This window comes from Bombus affinis, chromosome 3 (assembly GCF_024516045.1).
Source record: "Bombus affinis isolate iyBomAffi1 chromosome 3, iyBomAffi1.2, whole genome shotgun sequence".
Lineage (NCBI taxonomy): Eukaryota > Metazoa > Arthropoda > Insecta > Hymenoptera > Apidae > Bombus > Bombus affinis.
Window position 1 is genome coordinate 94,303 of NC_066346.1, and position 21,528 is coordinate 115,830.

Genomic DNA, 21,528 nt, shown 5'->3' on the forward strand with positions numbered 1-21,528 from the left:
TTGTAACTTGGCTTTGCGTTGCTTAAATATTTAAAGAAATTATTTTCGAATCGATTCTTCTTATGTAATTTTGCTTATTTAATAAGAGTTGCTTGGACATGGAAGCTACATCTGCTACACGGTTGTGTATATTTATTATATATCCGAATCGTTGAATAAAAGCTCGATAATTTACGATCTTTGTTAAAGCTTTGGCTGTTGGTACAAACATGAGTTTTCGTTCGTTTGTTTTTTAACGTAATACGCGTATTGGGATCGGAAACGGTTGAAAATGGCGCGAAATCCGTCCGCGTAATATAATATATCCGTGTACAGGGAAACGTTCGAATCGCTTGAAACACGATTCGAAGCTGAAAATATGTGGATCGTATTGCCAGTAAGTTTACACGTGTTTTTGGTAGGTGAGTGTTTTCCGTTGATTTTGTCGAAACAGCGTATCATCCACGTAAACGAACGACGTATCGACGAACGTTGCGACCTAAACTATCAACGAAAGTTGATCTCCGATCAAAAAAATCGAATCGTCGAATTTATCCGAAATATATCGTATCGGGATTGCAAGTTTGTCAGATCGCGTCGCTAAACATAGTATAGTATAGTATTGGTGCGTGTAGGATGTATCAATGGCGATGGCATCGACACCAAGAAAGCATCCTGTTGTTGCCGATCTTACCGGTTTTCGCCAATCCACCGGACCAAGTAAAAAGCAATATCTAATAATTATTTGAAATCGTACGATAGTCGTATATATTTTTGTCGTTAGTATTTCAAGTAAATTATAAATGATAGAGAAATTTAGATTACCTTCGTAATTCGGATATCGTTTTTGATTTTATTTAGTGCGTAGCGGTCGGCCGACGTTTGATAGTTTTCCAATGGAAACATAGCGCCGCGTGGACCGCATGGTGTTCCGCTACGGATACAGATACCGTGGAAGGATTTTTGCATTTGAAGGAGTTGAATGCCAGCGAATCTCCGACGTTAGTAACGATAGTAGAAAATACAGATTCGAACAATGAATGGACGCTTTGCTGCGGTGTCCGACATCATTTTGAATTGATCTCAGCTTCCGGAAGCACGAGAATTCTTCACATCGAGGGAACGCCGAAACCACACGTGGTGGCTGCTTTGGACCTCTGCGAAGACGAAGAACCGGAATTGTTACTCTGCTACAACAGTACGTATTTTTATATACATATGGTATATCTGGTGGTACAAATAATAGTTGAATAGCCTTAAATAGACGCACTAGGTGAAGCAAACGCACCGCTATACGCTAAACCGATCAAACGTATTAAAGTGGTAAAGTAAAGTAAAGTTGTAAGAGCGTCGTAAAAGTACGCTTGAAAATCAAACAGCTGAATAATGGTGGAAAATCAAAATTTAAAGGTAGACAAAATTTAAAGATAGAAGGTTGTCGTTCGATTTCAACGTACCCTTATACGTATATCGATCTAGCTAAAAGTTGAATGAGAAGCGAAATGGAAAACCGAAGAATTTAATAAATATAATAAACGATAGAATAGAATTATGGTTAAATGGACGAAGAATTCGTGGCAACGATGCGACAAGGTGGTCGATCGATACTCGCTTACCTGCCTTTCTTACCGCAGATACGTGTCACTTTCAAAAACTCTTAGAAGAGAATACCGTAGCAACGGAATTCGATTTCAACTGGAATTCCGTTCCTGCGGCAATAGGTAACGTATCTTTATACCTTTATATCTTTATATTTCGTCTTTACGTTTTATCGTTCTTTACTTTTCAATGATCCTTCATGCCCCGATACAAACTTTCAGCCTGTGCCTTCCCCTACGTGATCGCCTTTACCAACGACACCATGGAGATACGATTGATAATCAATGGAAATTTGGTGCACACGATCGCCATGCCAAACTTGAATCTAATCACTTCGAAGCAAGACATCTTCTTCGCTACAACGGCTCCAGAATTTCTGCCTGGAAAATGCGAAAGAATTCGCCTGGACTCGAAACCCACGGACAAGGAAGAACCGGTTTCCAGTCCGCCTCCTTTCCCCCAATCTTCTACGTCTCGATCCAATCAGCAAAGTACGTGCCGTCTTCTTCGAACCGATCGTCATTTTCTACTTATTCGCCCGATCCTAATAGCATAAATGTTTATCTATCTATTTATTTGTCTATTTATCTATTTACTTGTTTATTTATTTATTTATACCACATATGTTTTAGGAAAAATACGCTTGACACTGTGCGAACGATTCGCTAAATCGAAAAGTCTAGAAAACCCAAATTCCAAGTTTGCTACTGGCTATATCTGCGTTATAGTAGTTTGATACGAGCAGGAAATCGATATAACGGAGAATAATTGTCTTTTGCTTTCTATAGACAGCCAGGGCGACTGGAAGCCGATAAGAATCTACCAAATACCGTTGCAAACGTTATCGAGGAGTAGCTTGTCAACGTGCTCGCAACGACGCTGTGCCAGCCCTGCCGAGCCAGAAATCATCTCCGCGCCGCCGACCGGCGACAAGAGTTTCCTCAGCGTTGAGCCTCACAGAGCGTTGAGTAGGTCGTGTAGCAGCAGTCCAACGCCATCGCCGACCAACGTGCTTCCGCCTCGACTCAGAAAATAGGCTGGATCGCTAGCGATCCTCGCGGACTTGCTTTCACCACGTTCAGCGTCGAGTTGGCGTGGCGTCCTTATTTAAGTTGTTCATCCCTTAACGTGCAATTCTTTTCCATCTAGCCGATGAAAAATGCGCAATTTTCTTTTTAACGCGACTGTTTCTTAGCTGTATAACGATAGATGTTTTTCCAATACGCTACGTCTTACGTTCTTACTACGTTTAGTAACTTACGTTTAATACGATAAAGCGTGTAAAACGCAAGATAGGAAAAGCACGTGTCTTCGTAAATACGAAAATGTGATTTCTATTAGTACAAAAAGTTGCATGGTTGATCGAGCGTGCCTGTTATATATTAATAACATTGTTGGTAATAATCGTCGTTGGTTGCGTGAGCGCCGACGTGTGAAACAAAATTTCCGTTAAACTGGCGGTAAACGGCCACGCGATTCGAGCTCCGCGCTCCACGTATTATATAAACGACCTTCCTTCTGACAGATCGCAACCGTACCCGAAGCTCGTGCCTCGATCCAACTGTAAAATCGACGACGGATCGTGCACGAATCGGTGCGTTTCATCTGTAGCTAGAATTTACTGCCGTTGCAAAGAGCAATCGAGATAAAATAGACGACGTTTCTTTCTCTTCTTATTCGAACGTTGATCGAATTTATGTTTCTATCGCGTTGGGAAAATATTAGAAAAAGAGTTGGAAAAGTATCAGACGGCGGATATTTATGCATTTGTGAGAGATTTAGAGAATGGCGGAGATTTATAATACGCAGCATGGGTAGGAATGCGCGAAAAGCCAGAAATATTATAAATGCCCAAAGCAAATGCAAGTTAGAACGTGCCATCTTTGTTTTTCCTCGTTTCGCCTAAAAAATATCTAGTCGTATATATAATATAATTTCCAAACAGTCTATACGATATGATCGTGACGTACGTTGAGAAACGAAGAAATTTATCCACGTTCCTACAAAATCCATGCTTCGCGAGATATGTACAGGCACACGCGTCCATCGATTCGATTTAACGTACGGAGAACGAAAGTATGTAAGTGTAGGAATTTACAAACTGGTTTCTATATCATAAACGTAAACAACGAAAAAATAAGTTTTTTAAATAAACCCATCGGTGCGCATTTAACGTACGACGAACGTATTTATTTTAACGACGTAGTATCGGAGGAAATAATTACACAGAGTATCCCGTTCCAAGTTTCCCAGACTATTGCTACATTTGTCATCGTTTGTCAGACTATAGAAGCATAAAGCTTATCGGCTGTTTCAGTTTCTACGAAATTACCTACGATTTCGTTCGCTGCTCGTGAACGAAACGTTGATCTTGATAAGTTTTTGTTGCAAATACGAAAAATCGCTCTATACGTATATGATGATGATAACAACAACAACAACAATGATAATAATACGTAGAAGAATGTTTAGTACGAGACAAGGCACCGGATAACAAGATGTCCCGATAGTACTAGCACGATGGTAATAAATAATAAATAATAAATAGTAAATAGTAAATAATAAATAATAAATACTAAAGTAGAAAGTAAAAAGAGAATGATACGAAATTTTACGTATAGTTGGATCTGATCGGTCGGTACTCGTGTAAATCCGTATGATTTGATATTTATATGATAAGTAGTACGTACAGTGTATTTTGATGGCATTCTCGTAACATACAACAAGTTTGATTAATGTTAGAACGTTAAAGTATTATCTTAACGACAAAGTTGAAGAGTTAAAAATTGTCGAAACTTTGGAAACTTTCTTTAGTCGTATTCGCAAAGAACCTCGAATCTGCATAAATATCCGCAGTCCACCTGGTTACTTTTATTCTTTTCTCGTCTTATTCGCGTTTACTCGACTTTAAATTTCGATTAAGAGTTATGTAAAAGCTAAACTCTTTACAGAGAAGTGGAAAAATCAAAATGATATAATGAAATACGTAAAAGGATAATTAAGGAAAACTGTTCGCTGTCGTTGGTAAGATATCTCGCTGCGAACGTGCTCTCGCGCCGTTAAATCGCCTAGCGATTTCTATATGTATGTATTTACCGCAAATAAAAGAAAGATAACCTATTAAACGTTCGTATTTAAACAGGAATTTGGTAATTATGCGATCTGATCGAATAACTTTTCTTCTGTAAGTAGTTTTTCATTCGGACGATATATGTATATTTGTCGTACAGTCAACCGACTGTCGAATAGAAGATCGAAACAAAGCGCGAAAGTGCAACCAACACCCATCGACTCGTCCAACCTTATTGCAAACTGCATTTTTACCTAGTTCAGCCTACGCTATGTTTATTTGTTTACACGATATTAAAAATGATTGTCGCGTTGATAAGTTAAGATTAAGCTAGGTTGGCCTATGTGCGTCAAATGTACATAATCTTTCGTAATATAAAAATGTATTCGATGAATTTAATCCGACCTTTTTACTGATTTACTGATATTTCTCTGTCGCTAACGTGATACGTTAGAGGAGGGAAACGTAGTTAAAATTCGAAAGAAACTCATTTCCTCGGAGGCGTATCTCAACATCCTCTCTTTGTCGGAGACAAAGGCCAAATGCACGTTCTCTTTTCTTTTTACGACACGATTCTTTTCTATCCTCGCGACGTAATTTGATTTGATCGTTCGATTATAGAGCGATAAATCTAAAACACCGATTTTCATCATTTTCGAACATGTTGGAAACGACTCTTAATTTTCGAGATACATATTCGGGAAAAAAGTGTCGGCAGAGTCATAAACTATTTGAAATATACATAAATTTGAAACATAATATAAACGGTGATTCCGAACTTTTAAATAATTAGCGAAAAGAAATTTTTCAAATTAAAATAATAAAATCAGATATCGCGTATATCGAGTTTCCTTTTTTCAAAAGGTTTGTTTTAATGTTTGGAATTTTTTGGTTTTCAAACGTAATATTCCAATATATAATATTTGGTCTTTGGTTACGCATCGCGGTATGCGCGTATACACGTATATAGGAATTGCAACTGCGAGAGAAATTTGATCGATCGTTTTATCATTAAGGACCTCGAAGGACCTCGTTTTATTATTATTGCCGCGTTACAAGTGGTACTCGTACTGCTGACTGCGATGCCGGGCGCATCGTAAAACTGCTACAGGCCTCGAGGAATCTTTCTCGCACCGTACTTCAGCGGAGGGAGTTTCTTCGACGGCGAGGACAGTCTTCGTCTACCCTCGCTAACGGACGATCACCGCTCGGAAGCGGTCGATCGTCGGTATCAAACACGCGTTCTAGTCACGGAGAACTGTCTGTATACGCCTATTTTCTACCTTTCGTCTACAGCGTTTCCAAACTTGCCAACTAGACGCCTGTTTCCGACAGTGTGCGCGGAATCTTGTCGCAACGGAAAACCTCCTTTTGCTCCAATCTGTCTCGTATCGACCATCGACCACCGACCAGCTGACGCCGATACATCGCAACGCATATTGAACATTTATTCGAATCCACGCACTCGCGTATTTAATCGTCCATCTCCGTTTAAAAAATGTACAGGTGAATTTTTTTACATTTGCTCCTTAACCCAGGAGGGTTAACTCCTTGAAAAAACTATTTTATTACATTGTATTCTGTATCGTTACTTTTTTTCCATTACTTTTTTTCCATATTCGTAAATTCGTAAATGAATTTGTCGAATCTTTCCGTTCTCTCCGATTTCAATGTATTTTGTTTCACATGCTGTAAAACTCGACATTTATCCTATATGTATAATATAACCGTCGGTCTATCTTAGTCCCCGAGATATTCGCAAAAAAAGTGTAGATTCGGGTCGGGTCCGTTAAATGATTTTATAATAATTCTAATATATATAATAAGTTATAATTTCTATCTATTACAATCTTGTATCTATTACGATCAGTTGAATATTCACATGTAAGAAAACGATTTAGAACCAGTTTCTTCTCGATTCTCGTATATTTATAAAATGATTTCTAATCTTCAATTTCACCAATTGCACAGCGATTGTTTATATAAACAAAACCAACAAAATTGTACATATACGAAAAGACGCGTAAATGTTCGAGGTAAATGTTCAACTTTGATCTATACATATTTTATAAAGAATTCCTGAAAGTCTCGAAAACCCGCTCTTGTAAATCTATGAAATTTCAAATACTCTTCAAATACTTTCGCAACCCAGCCTAGATTAATTTGTTTCTTTTATTGCTTTCCTAATATTTATACAGCTTTCGTGCTTCGCTTCTGATCGCTTAAAGGAAAACGATCGGTTCGATACGATCGTGACGAGTGGAAAGGGCTGGCTCACGTTTCCTGAAACGCGTTTAAACGGGTTCAAATCAAACGCATTCCGCGACTTTTTTGCCACACCGCACCGTCGAGAATTATAGATGCCAATCGCTGTCAAGCGGAGCTAAAGGAAAATGCTTTGGCGACCCCGGTCAGTCTCGAGCGTTGAACTATGATCATTTACGTTTACCTGACTTATATGCCACTATCAGCCGAGTCTTATAATAATCATTGTCCGCGTTCTTTCCTCTAATTTCTCTGACATTAACGTACAAACGCTAAAATCCCGTCTTATTTTTCAAATTCGTGACGACATTTAACGGAATTTTTCGGAATTTTTCGGAATTTTTCGGAATTTTTCGGAATTTTTCGGAATTTTTCGGAATTTTTCAGAATTTTTCGGAATTTTTCAGAAAACAGACAATAGATAAATTGAACGTGGACCGATTGAAAGCAATCTTTAAATCTAGTTTAACCTTTTGAAAAGAATTTTAAGAAAAACCTTCAATTGTAATAGCGATTGCACAATTTGACAGAAGAAATACTAGTTTCCCTACTGATCTATCGATATATTTTAATTTAAACAACTTCCATGTCAAACGTTACATTCGATTTAATCGTTCAAGTCGAACGGTAATTAATAACGCTAATAAACAAATATCCATCCAGCTAATGATTTATTTGCGCCAGTAGCAAAACAACCATTTTCTCTAATCAAAACGCCTTGTTTCTTTACAAAATCCCATACGATCGTTTCTTTACAATTTATTTAATATTCCGCTGAAATGCAATCTAATTAATACTTTGAAACGTAGAACATTTCTTTTCAACCGTTTAATAATTATTATTTAGTGTTTTCTAATTATTTTTTATATCTCTATACCAAATAACAATGAGCGAAGAACAATTTTCTACCGAGGTTCTACCTTTTTTAATTATATTCTCAAAAATATAACATATCTGCATAGAAATCTGCAATCTACATTGATAGACTGCATACTTGGTTGATTAAAAATCTACACTTATACCTGCCATATTCTTACATAGATAGACTCGACTTGTGTTTCTCCAACTTGTTCTATTCCACTAAAATCACAGGATAAACGATAACAAACCGAGTAACACACCGAGTACTCTATTAGAAAATAAACGATGCATTATGACGAACCATGTGTTCCATCTACTAGCGAGATTTCGGTTAGATCAAGTTGCGCGTCCGCCATATTGAAATCCTGCTTCCGTGTAACGTATCGGTTGTTTTGCACGTTCCTCGATTAAAATTATCCCAAAAATCGACTCTAAAGATTATTTCACTGTAACCTATCTAACAAATAGTACGACTATTTAGTAACATATTCGGAGAGGTAAAATAGAAGGTATCGATTCACCAGTTATAATTAAATAGGTTATTTGTCGTATAAATCTCTACTAACATTGATAATCTAAAACGTTTTACGATCATTCTTTAAGTTGCTTCGATTATAGATGGATCAAAGTATTCTAAAAAAAGAATATCCTAAATAAGATAATCTTTTCTTAACATTTATACGATTAATCTGTAAGTTCTCCTTCGTTACTTGACAATTAAATTCTATTGTAGCAATAGAAGTGAAGTTCAAACGTTTAACATGTTTCTCCAACTAGTCTTTATGATTGTACCAATGATTATAATAAAAAAATTACATTTAAACGTATTTATGCTCAACGAGCTGTATTACGAGCTGTTACATTTTATCTTATACCTTGTCAGACCACTTTAACGAACATACCTGTAGATACACACTCGATGAAACGCCGAATGGAACAATTTCTGAAATTTCTTTTCTTTGCTGTCCATTTCTCGAGTATCGTTTCAAATCAATTTCGTGTAGAATCGCTCGTTATATGCATTATGTACATTGATGCACACGTCCATCTGGTGGCAATGCACTGTACTACCGGCTGCTGGCTCGGAGCGGAGCATAGAAAGAGAAAAAGAGAGAAAGAGAGACACAGGTACGAGACGAGCTTGTGGTGTGAGGTAGCCACCAGTCAACAGCGGAGACGGAGACGGAGAGTCCGAGGTAGCCCGTGCCTGTAGCTGCCCGTGGCTCGTTGTAACGTGACGCGAAGGTGTGCCAAGCTCTTTCGCTTGCCTGTTACTTCGTCCGAAGACGCCCGATCGTACGTCTACCATAGTGTCGCGTATCGAAAGTGTCGGTAGTAGTGTTGTGATCTATTGGCCTGTCTGTCCTTGTGTGCTAGCCGAAAAAACTATACCAGCCGAGCCGTACATCATCGCGGAAAACTGTCAAGAGTGTCGTGTGATCTCAGACGCTGGCTTCAAACGCGAACGCTTACGGGTAATCTTCATCGCGATCGTGGAGTTGCACGAAACATAAGGTAAGGAAGCCAGATACGCGGAAGTGTATCGGAAGTGAAGGTAAAATCGAAAATTACTTTGGTCAGTTACTCGAACGTTGCGCGTACAGAGGTTATGTTTCCCGATGACCCCTCGACTCCCGCCTCCTTCTCCTCGTTATCCCCTTTCCTTTCATCGGTCTCTTCTTCTCTCCTCTTTTACTCTACCCTTCTTCCACGTCTCGCCCTTCATCTCGCCTTATTTTATTTCGCCTTATTTTTTCCCTGACAAACGTGTTCTTTCGCCGATTTAAAATCGCTTTAAGGGCATCACCGCAATTTTGGTAGGACGATATCCTATCGACGCAGTAAATTTCGATCGCAGATCGATCGATTGCAGATTTCGCGCATTCTCTCTCTTTCTCTCTCTCTCTATCCATCCATCTATCTATCTATCTATCTATCTATCTATCTATCTATCTATCTATCTATCTATCTATCTATCTATCTATCTATCTATCTATCTATCTATCTATTTATCTATCTATCTATCTATCCATCTATCCATCTATCCATCTAGCTATCCATCCATCTATCTATCTATCTATCTATCTATCTATCTATGTATCTACCTACCTATCTATCTGTCTGCCTATCTCTAACTATCTATCTCTCTCCGTCTCTCCCTTTTGTCTCTTCACGTCCTTTTCCTCTTTCTCTTTCTCGACCGCGAATGCACTCGCGAATGCACTCGACACGCACGCTCTCACACACCGACGTGTTCCGTTTCTTTTCTGCGAGACTGTGTCGTAGCCTTTCTCGTGGTAACGAGTTTCGTAACTTCCCTCGATACAAAAGTCACGAACTATCAGCTGTCAGCCTCCGTGCTTGTACCACCTGTCCTAGAGTCGATTCTCCGCCTCTCCTTCCCTTTTATACTTTATACATCACAATCCCTTTATTTTATCCCTTTTTACCCTGCTCTGTATAATTAATCCATGGGATGGAATTGTTGACACAAAATTTTCATGATTCCGCGACTTTCGTCCACGACAGAAGAACGAGAACGTGATATAGCCGCGTGTCTACGAACGGGGCGAAGTAATCGGAGCAGCAAGAGAGGCTAACCGAGTTGAACAGTCATGATATTTCGGCGCGCAGGCTTTCTGGCATGACGGCGTGACCGGCCTTGAGCCCCTCCGCGCTCCCCTCTTGCACTCTGCACCTCTATCCCCACCTCCCCGAGGTAATACACGATGCACAGTGCGGATCAGTGCTCCTTAACGCGAGATTCTTGTGGCTGAAGGTTTCTTCGATCGCGCGCGCGCGCGCGCGCGCGTTGACTTCTTTCTCTCGTAACGCGCTGTATATGGACGTTTCGTGTTCTAAGTGAATCCGTTAAGCCAAGAAGACGAGTTATCGAGCCCCAGTTCGACCTCTAACTCGTCTACGAAACTGCTATGTTGACTCGTCGACGCTCGACTCCTTTATGTGTTTAAAGATCGATATGGAAATTTGAATTCACCATCATGATGCATTTTGGTGATTTCTGTATGTGAAACGGAGCTATCGAATTTGAGCTCGTGCTTGTCTACACATCCACTTTGTTATTGTGTCGTTATCCATGTTTAACGTCTTTATACGTTTAAACAACTACAGAAAAATTCGAATTTAACGTCATATGAACATTGGAGATTGTTGTATGTGGAAAGAGAGAGATTGTTGTGGAATAAGTAACGAATGAAAATGTGCAGAGATAATTTATTTTCATTTAAATTTTTGGTTGTAGTAATGCAGAGAAGAAAAGTAAAAAAAAAAAAAGTTCTTTTAATATAGAAGGAAATTATTTGTAGAGTGCTAGCAATATTTTTAGTAGTTTTAGTTTTATCTATTTGTAGAACGCTTTTATTAGAACTGGTATGTCGTGTTTCGTTTTTTTCTTAATAAGGATATCACTTTTCACATGTATGAAATCTTATGTGAGTCGGTTTAATCGCTCCGTGTGAGGTGATAAATGCATTCTCATCGAAATGTTATCCTAACGTTATCAAATCGAAGGTCGAACGCGAAATGTAGCGCGTAGTCAAGTTATCTTCGATCAAGGAACTTGGAACGAAAGTCTGACATTCTATCATCGTATTGGATTTTAATTAAAATTCGCTAATGGAATTTCTGTATTTATTACCAAATCGTATTTTGATATACCAGAATTATGAAAACTATATCGAACGATGCAAGAATTACACTGTTATGTAATTAGTTGTCCTTTTTAGGTTATACGATTCTTTCATCTCGATATCGATTTTTTTTATTTTCCTCTAACCTAAACTATAGTACTTCTCAATCCCCTTTCACGATGAAGTTTTTATAATGGGAAGTTGCTCGAATTAATAAAACACTTCATTTACAAGAATTATTTCGAAAATGTAAACTATCGTTGAGTTGAATCGATTTAATATATAATGTATAGCGTACAATAATCTTTTTATGTTAGAGTTTATAGTTTCTTGTTAATTCATACATAAATAATATATATATATATATATTTATTTATTTATTTATTTATTAGAGCTCGTGATAAGAGAGTATAGGCAATTGGAGGGATCAGTAATAGTATATATAGATATTTAGTATAGGAGAGATAGAGAATGAAGGAGTAAAAATAGGGCCGTGGACTGTTGAAGAAATTGTAAAAGAAGAAAGAGAACAATGCGAAGATAAAGTGCATAGCTAATTAACTAGGTAAATTAGATGAAAAGGTAAAGATTTGTGCAATAAATAATAGATAGACGTATACATATAATGGTTATGGTTAGTAGTTGAATAATGTTCGAATACGTTAGATTGAATAGACAATAGCAAAATAGCAAAATAAATGTAATAGCAAGATAAGGATAAAATAAAGTTGTTCATTTAGATAAGCAGTAAGGAAAATAATTACAAAACGAGTTCATCTTACGACATATGGTATACAATTAAAGTAATACAACTTTCTCAAACAATTTAATAATGCTTTCTGTTCTACAAGATGTATGTTGCTAATAATTCTTTACTGAAAGTGTATTGTATCGTATGGTATGGTATGGTATGGTATCGTATCGTATCGTATCGTATCGTATCGTATCGTATCGTATTGTATCGTATTTCCTTATTACATCGAGGCTTGCGCCTATTACAATCAATCATTTTTTAGTATGTACACGAACACTCTTGATGTATTTTGTTTCTGCTTTAATTTATTCCTTGAAGCTAAATCTTCATATGGTAAATTAAAAAGAATTCATTGAGTAAATTAATTCTTCTTATATTCTTTATTGAAATAATGAACTAAATTGAGAAAGACAAACGAAAACGGTTGAGAGAATAGGGGGAAGTAGAGGAACACAAGAAAATCACTGACTCGAGGCTGGCTGTTACAGAAAAAAGGAAACGGGATCAAATGAATGGGGCGTTAGCCTATAGCGGTATACGTGAGAATAGCGAACACAATCAGTAATGACGTTATTGATACAAATTTTAGCACCGACATACTTTCTTCTATATCTGTCAGGCCGCTTATCATTTTTTTAAAATAATACATCTCTCGTTTCAATAATTTTCTAATATGCTATCAAGGTCATTAAACCTGAGTAAAGCGTTGCGAAGATTTCAATTAGGTGTCGCCGTTTGTTAAAGAATCATTATCGTATTGAAAAGTTTATACTACAATTATTTGATATTTCGATACAGTAGGATCGATATACATATATTATACATTATTTATTATAATTGAATATAATAATACTATACTTTATCATATATGATAACAGTGATGCAATAAATAATGTGCGGAAAATGATATACTTTCGTTTAAACATTTTTTTAATAATAACTTTTTAATGAACGGCGACAATCAAGCAAAACCTTCGTAACACTACTCGGGGTGATGACCTTGACAACATGTTAAAGAATCATCGACATCAGAGGTGGCAGAGGTGGTTTCGTGAACATTTACCAATAATAATGATAAAAATTCGCTCCGTGATTAATATCGTTGAAATTTGTTCGATATAATCTATTTTCAAGAGTATTGCCGTTTCAAAGGTATTTAATATTTATATCTACCCGCGGTAGATAATTGCTTTACTAAGATTACCGAAGACAGGAAGAATTTTGCAAAGTACTCTAGAACAGCAAGAATCATTGACAAATTTTCAAAGCCGGTTTTCTCGAGAACGAAGCGTCACATAAGAAAACTTGTATTCTATATTTCCTTGTTATTTCTGCATAAAGAATCACCTCATGGCCACTTACACGTGTTATTCGGCCGAATCCTCTATCGTATATACATATATGTAATATGTGTTACATGTAATATGTGAAAATAAGAAAGATGTAAAAAATTTAAAATAAGAAAAATAAATTAGCCATGGAATTTGTAACAGAAACGAGGGAAAATGTTTGCGTTTTTTTTTTTTTTTTTTTTATGAATAAAAGTCTATCGAAATGAATTAATATATTGAAAGGAATCGTATTAAATTGTTTGCATTTTCAATCGTTGAGATTGAACGTAAAATTTTATAGGAAATCCAATAATAAAGTCTATAAGCTGTCAAATGTTGCTCATCCACGATGTCTTGCGTTGCGTATATCAAATTTCATGGAAACCTGTATTACTATCAGACATTCCGATTTTGCAATCGCCTCTTCCAAAGCCTGCAAATCACTTTCGAGGTCATCTCGCGGATTTGCAATGAACGAACGGTACGTATTTCCTAACCTAGAAAAATATTCTGTAAACACTCGGTCGATTCAAATTTCTTCCTTCAGAACTGCAAATTCTGGATACTAGATGAAAGAAAAATAAAAATGTAACGGCGACTATTACGCGATACACGCGGTAAAGATAGCCTCGATATACGTATCTCGTGTTAACGTAACCTTTAAGCACCGACTTGGGAATATGGCAATGCAAGATAAAAGTAGAGTTACCGTTGGAAACATTACGAAAGTCATTTTCATTAAGAAGTTCCATACGATTCTTGTATCTACCTCAATATCTTAAAGTTTTAAGGTAACGAGTAGTTGGTCCGTTAATAGAATAGAAAATGCAAGATACAGGTAAAATCTATCGACAGTGGCGGCGACGGGTCTGTCCACGACAGTGGTAATCGCAACTCGAGATTGCGCAAGTTCCTTCTCGATCTTATCACGACCGCAAAGTATATACTATACGCGTGTATACATTACACGTGCAATACGTGTCATACGCATACACGGACTGTACAAATACGTATGATCTACATACGTATGTGCGTATGTATGCACGTACAAGTAAACGAACGAGCTAAGTAAATGGTATAAAGACTGTGTTAAAGAGAAATTGGCACTAACAGAAAATGTTTTTAAAATTATAACGTAATGTAGGATTGGATAAAACTTGGTAGGTATTTTCGGTAAGTATTAAAAAGGAGTCGGCAAACATTTTGTTATAAAGAGAAATGTTAGGAAATAAAAATTAAATTGTCGTCAAAATTATTATTAAATGGTAAATGAATGGAATTTCGAAGAAAAATTAAATTGTCAAATATTTATTTTCGATCGAGTCAATGTTTATAAGCCATCTTATACAATTAAGGTTACTAAGAATATCTTAAACTTTTAAAACAACTCAACTGTTATTTCGATACACAGCTTATCTATTATACATTCTAAACCGCACCTCGATCGATGCACATTTAAATACAACTAATTCGTAAATAATGATTTCTGATATAAGTTATTTGGTTTTAAAAAGCAATAGGAATACAAAGACATCTATATTCGTATTATAGAAATCTAAAGAACGAATATATGGAAATTATTATGGAAAAGTTGATATCTCTTGTTTGGTTGAAAAATAGTTGTTGACAATACTGATATTATATATTATCTAGTATCTGCGTATGCATGTACGTTTTAAAGTTAGTTATTTTAATAATTTCCTTGTAGTTGGAAATAATTTGGAAGAAAAATGCTGTTACTGTTTGATCAACGTGACAAAACGTAATAAAAATGATTAAAATTCGTTGTTATAATATTGAAATCTACGAGTTGTTTTGCAAAAATTTTTCATTAAAACAGAATATTATTTACATATAAAATATATACGTATTATTTAATATGGAAACGAATATTTCTTAATTAATCTTGGCCCTCTGTGTTTAAACGGTATTGGATTTTTTGTGAAAACGACGTAATTCCAGATACAGCTAACTTGAACGATGAGAAAGCGTGAAATAATTTAGATTCAAATATATAGCACAGCTGATATTTCAGAGTATTTGTCTTTGTTTATTTTGTGATTTTATCAGAGTTGACGTAGAAGGAGACATCCGAATATATGTTTGCCGCGACGCACACAGGGATATGAAAACGGTAACGCGATATGACAATGTCGATATAGAATGCAGTTTATGCAGTGGGAATAGGTATGCGCGCATACGTGCAATGTGCAGATTACGAAGACAAATCCGTGTCGCGCGAATGGCTTTCGTCGGGTATACGTAGTCCCACACCACGTACATGAAAAGAGAAAAAGAGAAAATGAGATAAAGAGAAAAATAGAGATAGGGAGAAGGAGCGTGTACTGGAAACTCCCTGGATCCTTGAGACGCGGATAGGCCTAGTGAGACTTATGAATATTGATGAACCTTTCCCGACGTACTTACTAGCTCGACCGCACCTCGATCATTTGTTGCTACTCGACGGCAATCTCCCTCTTTTCTTCCTCCTATTTGTTTTCACAAAGTAAGTTTTTCGAGCATGCCGCATACTTATTGCTAGCCACGCTTTTTCCTCCGCTCATCTACTTTCTTATCCAATCGACTTACGACGATCGTAAATGTACCGCCGTGTATTATAAATATTGCCAACAGAGAATACGAATCTCTTTTATATCTGTTCGTTTCCAATTGCCAATTTGCTATTAGCATTTAAATATTTTTAATAAAAATAAATTAAGCAGAATCACTTTTTAACCCTTCGATTAATAAGGTCAAAAGATAATAAGATTAAAAGAAAAATTGCACACGCAACGTTGGAAAACGGTTTAATCGAAAGTTTTGATAGAGAATCGTAGCGAATCTGCGAACACAATGTTCTTCTTCGATCTCTTCTATATGGTGATGGATGATGCGTTTGGAAATATGCAGGTGAAATACGATAATAAATGTGTATTTTTGATTCAGCAGACACGCGACTGTAAATGCAATTAGGCGGTGATGTCAACAAGTCGAGGGGAAAGTAACGTAGAAACGCAACATTCCTTTACGTTCTAGTAGAAATGTAAGATATAATTAGATTTTATTTACTTTGGGGTTAGGTTGACAGGATTTAACAGAATTTGACCCGTAATATAAGCCGGTCTTTAAGAAAATCAAATTTCAAGCGTGCACGAGTTTCCGGGCAAACGAAACTTTCGAATCTTTATGTTCCAAAAGCGATATCTAACGGAATTGTATAAACTTTGTTTTATCTAGAATTGTATTTTATTTGCAATATCGGTTAAAATTCGTATAAGATATGGTATCGTTTGCACCCTCTTATGGTTCGATGTACAGGTCCTCGATGTGATTTTTCAAATTTTCTTGAAAATTTAACTAACCTATTAGGTCTAACTAAGCTATTAGGCGCCGCTACCGATCGTTTTCTATCGGCATCGGGGCGGTGTGAATTTTTCTCAAGCGCGAAACCAATTGGACGCGATCTCGTTGAGCCAGGCGAAAACAAAATGCGGTACTGTACTTACACGAGACGACGGTAGCTGGCTATTGCAGCCGATGCCAAACCGAACCGGTTTCCCGATGCTGCTGAAAAATGCTTCTCGACCGGCTATAATAATTTTAATTGACACTCAGACCAGACCGCTGAGTATCCTCGATCGGCATGTATGTACATATAACCTCGTATAAAGTGTCGTATCCAGCAAATGAAAAATGGGCATTGTTCGTATTTTTATGTAACCTTGGTCGTCTCTTATCTAGAACGTTTTTATTTTTTTCTACCGCTTTCGATCGCTCGCCGATCAACTATCGCAGAATATATCGTAATACAAGATTGATCGCGAAAGCAACGTATTTTAAATTCGCGTTGATTATAATTTTTCTTAGAATCATCTTTAGCTGTGAAAGATAAATCCTATCGAATACGTTGGTTACATTTAGGCTCGATCAAGGATAACAGTTTTATCTTTACCGCTGTACAACACCGATAATATATTAATTATAAAAATCTTGATTGTAACGAGTATTTTGAAATTTGTTTCGTATTTCGATTTCGATTAACCGTCGAGTAAGTAAAAGGAGAAATCAGAGAATGCTGAGAATGGGTAAAATAAGAGAAAAAACGAAAAATAAGAAACGAGAAAACGAGAAAACGAGAAAAAGGTATATGTGATTAAGGTTAGAAGGTGCGTTCATAAGCGCGCAGCTATGGAGAATATTCGTGTGAAGTTGTTACGTAGGAACGTATGCGCGTTCAACGAGATATTAAGCGTGTACAATATGTATATGCAGTTGGGCCTACTCGAGCCGACTGGCCCGGGTGAAAGGAAAACCCGCGCCTACCTTGCAAGTGAAACACAGAGAGGGGGCAGAGAGATTCCACGTCGAATCCAGTACTTTTTGTACTTACGTGGAACGCGATTGCAAGGAAAGCTTCTATGAAATACCTTAGTATGCTCATTGTGTAACGTACAGTCTTTGTAAACGTACAATTATCGCGCGTTATCGTTCGGTAGAAGTAGCAAGACAATTCATCGTATGAAATTTTTCGACTCGCGTTTCTCATTGCTCGCAGCTTTACCGTCTACCTTCTAAGTTGAGAAAAATGTTTCTTCTATCGTTATTTAATAATTAATTATTAAATAAATAGTTCGATTGTTAAAATGTCTGCTATAATTTTTTATCATTTTCTCGAAGCTAAACTCAAACATCGACTACGCTATAAATTTATAAAATGCCGAATGGTTTCCTAGCAACCGAGTCTAGCAATTCTCTCGTAGTAAGTCTCTCGGTAACTTTATGATACAATGTAATAAAGTAACTAAATTAATTAAAGTAACTTTAATTCGGATACGCCGATATTTTTTTATTTTGACGTAATAGAAAAATACGTGCGTGAATTAGAAAAAGGATGGGTGGAAAAGAATTAGAAAAAGGATTAGGTGTATTGTATCAATACCGTTTGTACCGACATTTGCTTAAAGAAGCGTACGTTTCAAATACGTTAATTCTTTTTACTTTAACATGACTACTTACTTTAATTCTTGTATTAATATTTTTATTCATTTCTGTATTCATTTTTGTTCACAGGACGATATAAATTTTAGTTTGACAGTTCGTTTGATTTATGCTCGTTCATAACTCGTTGCGCACGTTTATCCTTCGTTGATGTCTGCTTAGAAAGGGAGGGAGGGAGAGAGAGAGAGAGAGAGATTACGTCGCCGATACGCATTTCCGCGAAACATAGCGTTTATTTGGTAATTAAAATTTGTCTCTTGGAGCCAACCGGTGTGAGATTGCGAGAGCTAGAACGATTAATCGTTAATCCGATAGTTTTTAACGATTATAAGAGAATCGATGTTTCATTACGCGATAATTGCCAATATCGCTCACGGATGACACTCGTCGTAACGTAGGCATTTACGAGAGAAGACGCGTTTCAGTCGCTCGAACGTAAATTAACTTTTCTTCGTGCCAGCGTCGATTAAGAGAAGTGGTACCCCTTTCTCGTTTACCTTCTTTTCTTCAATTTACCCTTTAAAAAGATAAATTTGAAGGAAAAATAAAATAAAAATTTTTGTTTATATTTTGTAGACGATTTAAAGAATGTTTAAACGCAACTTATTATCGAGAAAATTTTATTTCGTATTTATGCAAATTTGCGACATTTTAATCGCCTGCCTCGTGTTTCTACGAAGGAGAAGCTGTCTTTGTGTCATTCTGCGAGTTATGAAAATCATTCTCGGGCGTAACGTTAAAACGACGCGAAACGTTAACGATAATCTCTAACGAAAAGTGTGGACGTGAAACGAACGATGGATGTGGTCAACGATAACGTCTTACTTGGCCCGCGTATTATCCGCATTGACAAGACTAACGTAATAGGAAAACAAACGTGGCTGGTCGTACTTGCTTCTTTCATGGTCATTCCGAATCTTAATCGGGGCCTACGGTATATACATATGTACGACCCGCTCGAAATAGAGGCGGCGTCGTGTACTCTTAAGGTCATCGATCCCTCTTCCGCGTCACCTGCCATCCTCGTATCTTTTATCTAGGCATGAAGCTAACATCGATCGATAAGCAAATCGAAAATACTGTAATTACGCGATTTCCTAACTTTTCCCAATTTCCACTTTCTATATTATATAATATAATAGTTTCAAATTCGATTTAATGACGAACGAAGCGTTGTATGAAAAAAATTCTCTTTTGTATCGTCGATTTATTCCTTTTTATTATCGTTTCTATTGGTTTCACGAATCACACAGACCCTTGTCAATCGTGCCACCATATTACTCTCCGATCAAGGGGCAAAATTTTCCTTTTCTTAGTAATCGAAAATCGATTCTCGGATATACGTACAATTAATGAATTTTTCAAATTAGCTTTATAAGATGGACGAGTGAATCGGCAGAGTTCGAGAAACTAACGTACTTTTTAATACACGTTTATAATTCGCATAAAGAGAACGGAGTACTGATAATTGATACACTTGCCACGGTAAGTATCGACTAGTAGTAATTTAATTTTTTATTTAAAAAAAAGTCAACTATTTCTTCGATCGATAACGAATCTTTATATATTTACAACTGTAAATGAAATATCAACGTCGTAATTACGCTATAGCACGATTCGGCAACGTTATTCCTTCCACTTGAACGTATTAAAGTTCGTTCGTAAAGAAGTCGATTTAAAACTACATACTTTTACTATCGTTTACTTACTATCGTTCAATTATAAATAACGTTAAATTCGAAATTCAAGGATTCTATACTATATCGAAGTATATAGTTATATATAGAAATAATAATAATAAATATATAAAAATAATTTTATTTCCTTTTATAAATTATCATATAGCAAAATTAGCATCGTTTGTGTGTCTATACACTGTACACTGTACACTGTACACTGTACACTGTACACTGTACACTGTACACTGTACACATATGATACATATATGGATGATATTTTAGGAATGCGTAACTATACGAAACATTTTTCAAGGATAATTTTTCCAGTAGAATGGTAAATTACGCGATTCTGTCCAATATAACGATAACTTGTATCAAGGATTTATGAATAATTGCATACGGAGAATCAATCTGCAAATTAAATAGTAGTACTGTTAATAATGATATACCGATTTTACCGTATAAAATATTCGATTGGAACGAGGCGGTTGGCTAAGGACGCGATCATGCCGCTCTCTGAGCGGCGAACGCTAAGCGGCAAAATTGGCATGCGAAACGGTGGCGTTGACTGTATCGTCGCTCGTTCTGCTGCTTACCGCTTACCTCTCGCGAGGTAATGATCACGGTGTTCGTGGTTCTGCAGTTGGCATCTTTGTCGGCCAAACGTTCGTAAGGCGGAATTTTCATAACCGTCCGCTTCCGTGAACAACGATCCCCGTTTACGGTTTTAGCCACCCAAAATACCCCCGAAAAGACACATCCGAATGAAAAATTGTCCATTCCGCAGAGAATAGTAATTGTTCGTCGCCAAATTAAAACATGTACGCAGATAATCGGATTAAGGTAAGAAAGAAAAAAGAGCGTTTCAATGATTTCGATAGAATCGACTTTGTCTACAACAACGACGTGTTTCAACCATTCGACTAAATTAGTCAACTGGCATTCTTATATCGACCATTGATCTTTACGAATCGAAACTATACGATGCCTGATACCATACCGATAATATACGTAATATGTATGATATATCTGATAAAATATATACCCGATCTCGTTAGTTTGTTGCGTTTTATTATACAAACTCCTCGCTATATTCTTCTATATCGCTATATTCACTTCGCTAATAAAAGAAAAGAGAAGAAAAGAAAAGAAATAGTATATAAACATCGTATGTAGAGTGTTGGGACGAAGGAGAAATTTTGAAGACTGCAGATAGAAGCGAAATAGAGAACTTGGAAAATAGAAAATAGAGAAAATGACAGAAACGAGAACGTTTTCTCCTCAAGTTCTCGATAAAGGTAAAACGTTATGAGACTGCGTTCGTCCGAATATACAAAAAAAA

The 21,528-nt window shown here is 36.7% G+C and overlaps 3 protein-coding genes across 15 annotated transcripts in view; 2 read left to right on the forward strand and 1 right to left on the reverse strand.

The window, feature by feature from the left end:
• The window catches only part of LOC126914628 (GTPase-activating Rap/Ran-GAP domain-like protein 3), a 28,135-nt gene extending 23,963 nt beyond the window's left edge, over positions 1-4,172 (forward strand). For 5 of the 8 annotated variants that reach the window (XM_050718787.1, XM_050718784.1, XM_050718783.1 and 2 more), the window contains 4 exons: positions 841-1,177; positions 1,614-1,700; positions 1,800-2,069; positions 2,367-4,172. In XM_050718787.1, the coding sequence (XP_050574744.1) occupies positions 841-1,177; positions 1,614-1,700; positions 1,800-2,069; positions 2,367-2,614 (942 nt within the window). In that variant the 3' untranslated portion in view covers positions 2,615-4,172. The other 3 variants (XM_050718788.1, XM_050718786.1, XM_050718790.1) reach the window with 3 other exon arrangements.
• The window catches only part of LOC126914639 (uncharacterized), a 65,641-nt gene extending 55,631 nt beyond the window's left edge, over positions 1-10,010 (reverse strand). For both annotated transcript variants that reach the window (XR_007709758.1, XR_007709756.1), the window contains exon 1: positions 9,884-10,010. The gene's annotated coding sequence lies outside the window, so the exon portion shown is untranslated. The remainder of the gene's footprint in view (positions 1-9,883) is intronic.
• LOC126914631 (nuclear hormone receptor FTZ-F1 beta) overlaps positions 8,189-21,528 on the forward strand; it is a 32,107-nt gene continuing 18,767 nt past the window's right edge. For all 5 annotated transcript variants that reach the window (XR_007709751.1, XR_007709750.1, XR_007709749.1 and 2 more), the window contains exon 1: positions 8,189-9,289. The gene's annotated coding sequence lies outside the window, so the exon portion shown is untranslated. The remainder of the gene's footprint in view (positions 9,290-21,528) is intronic.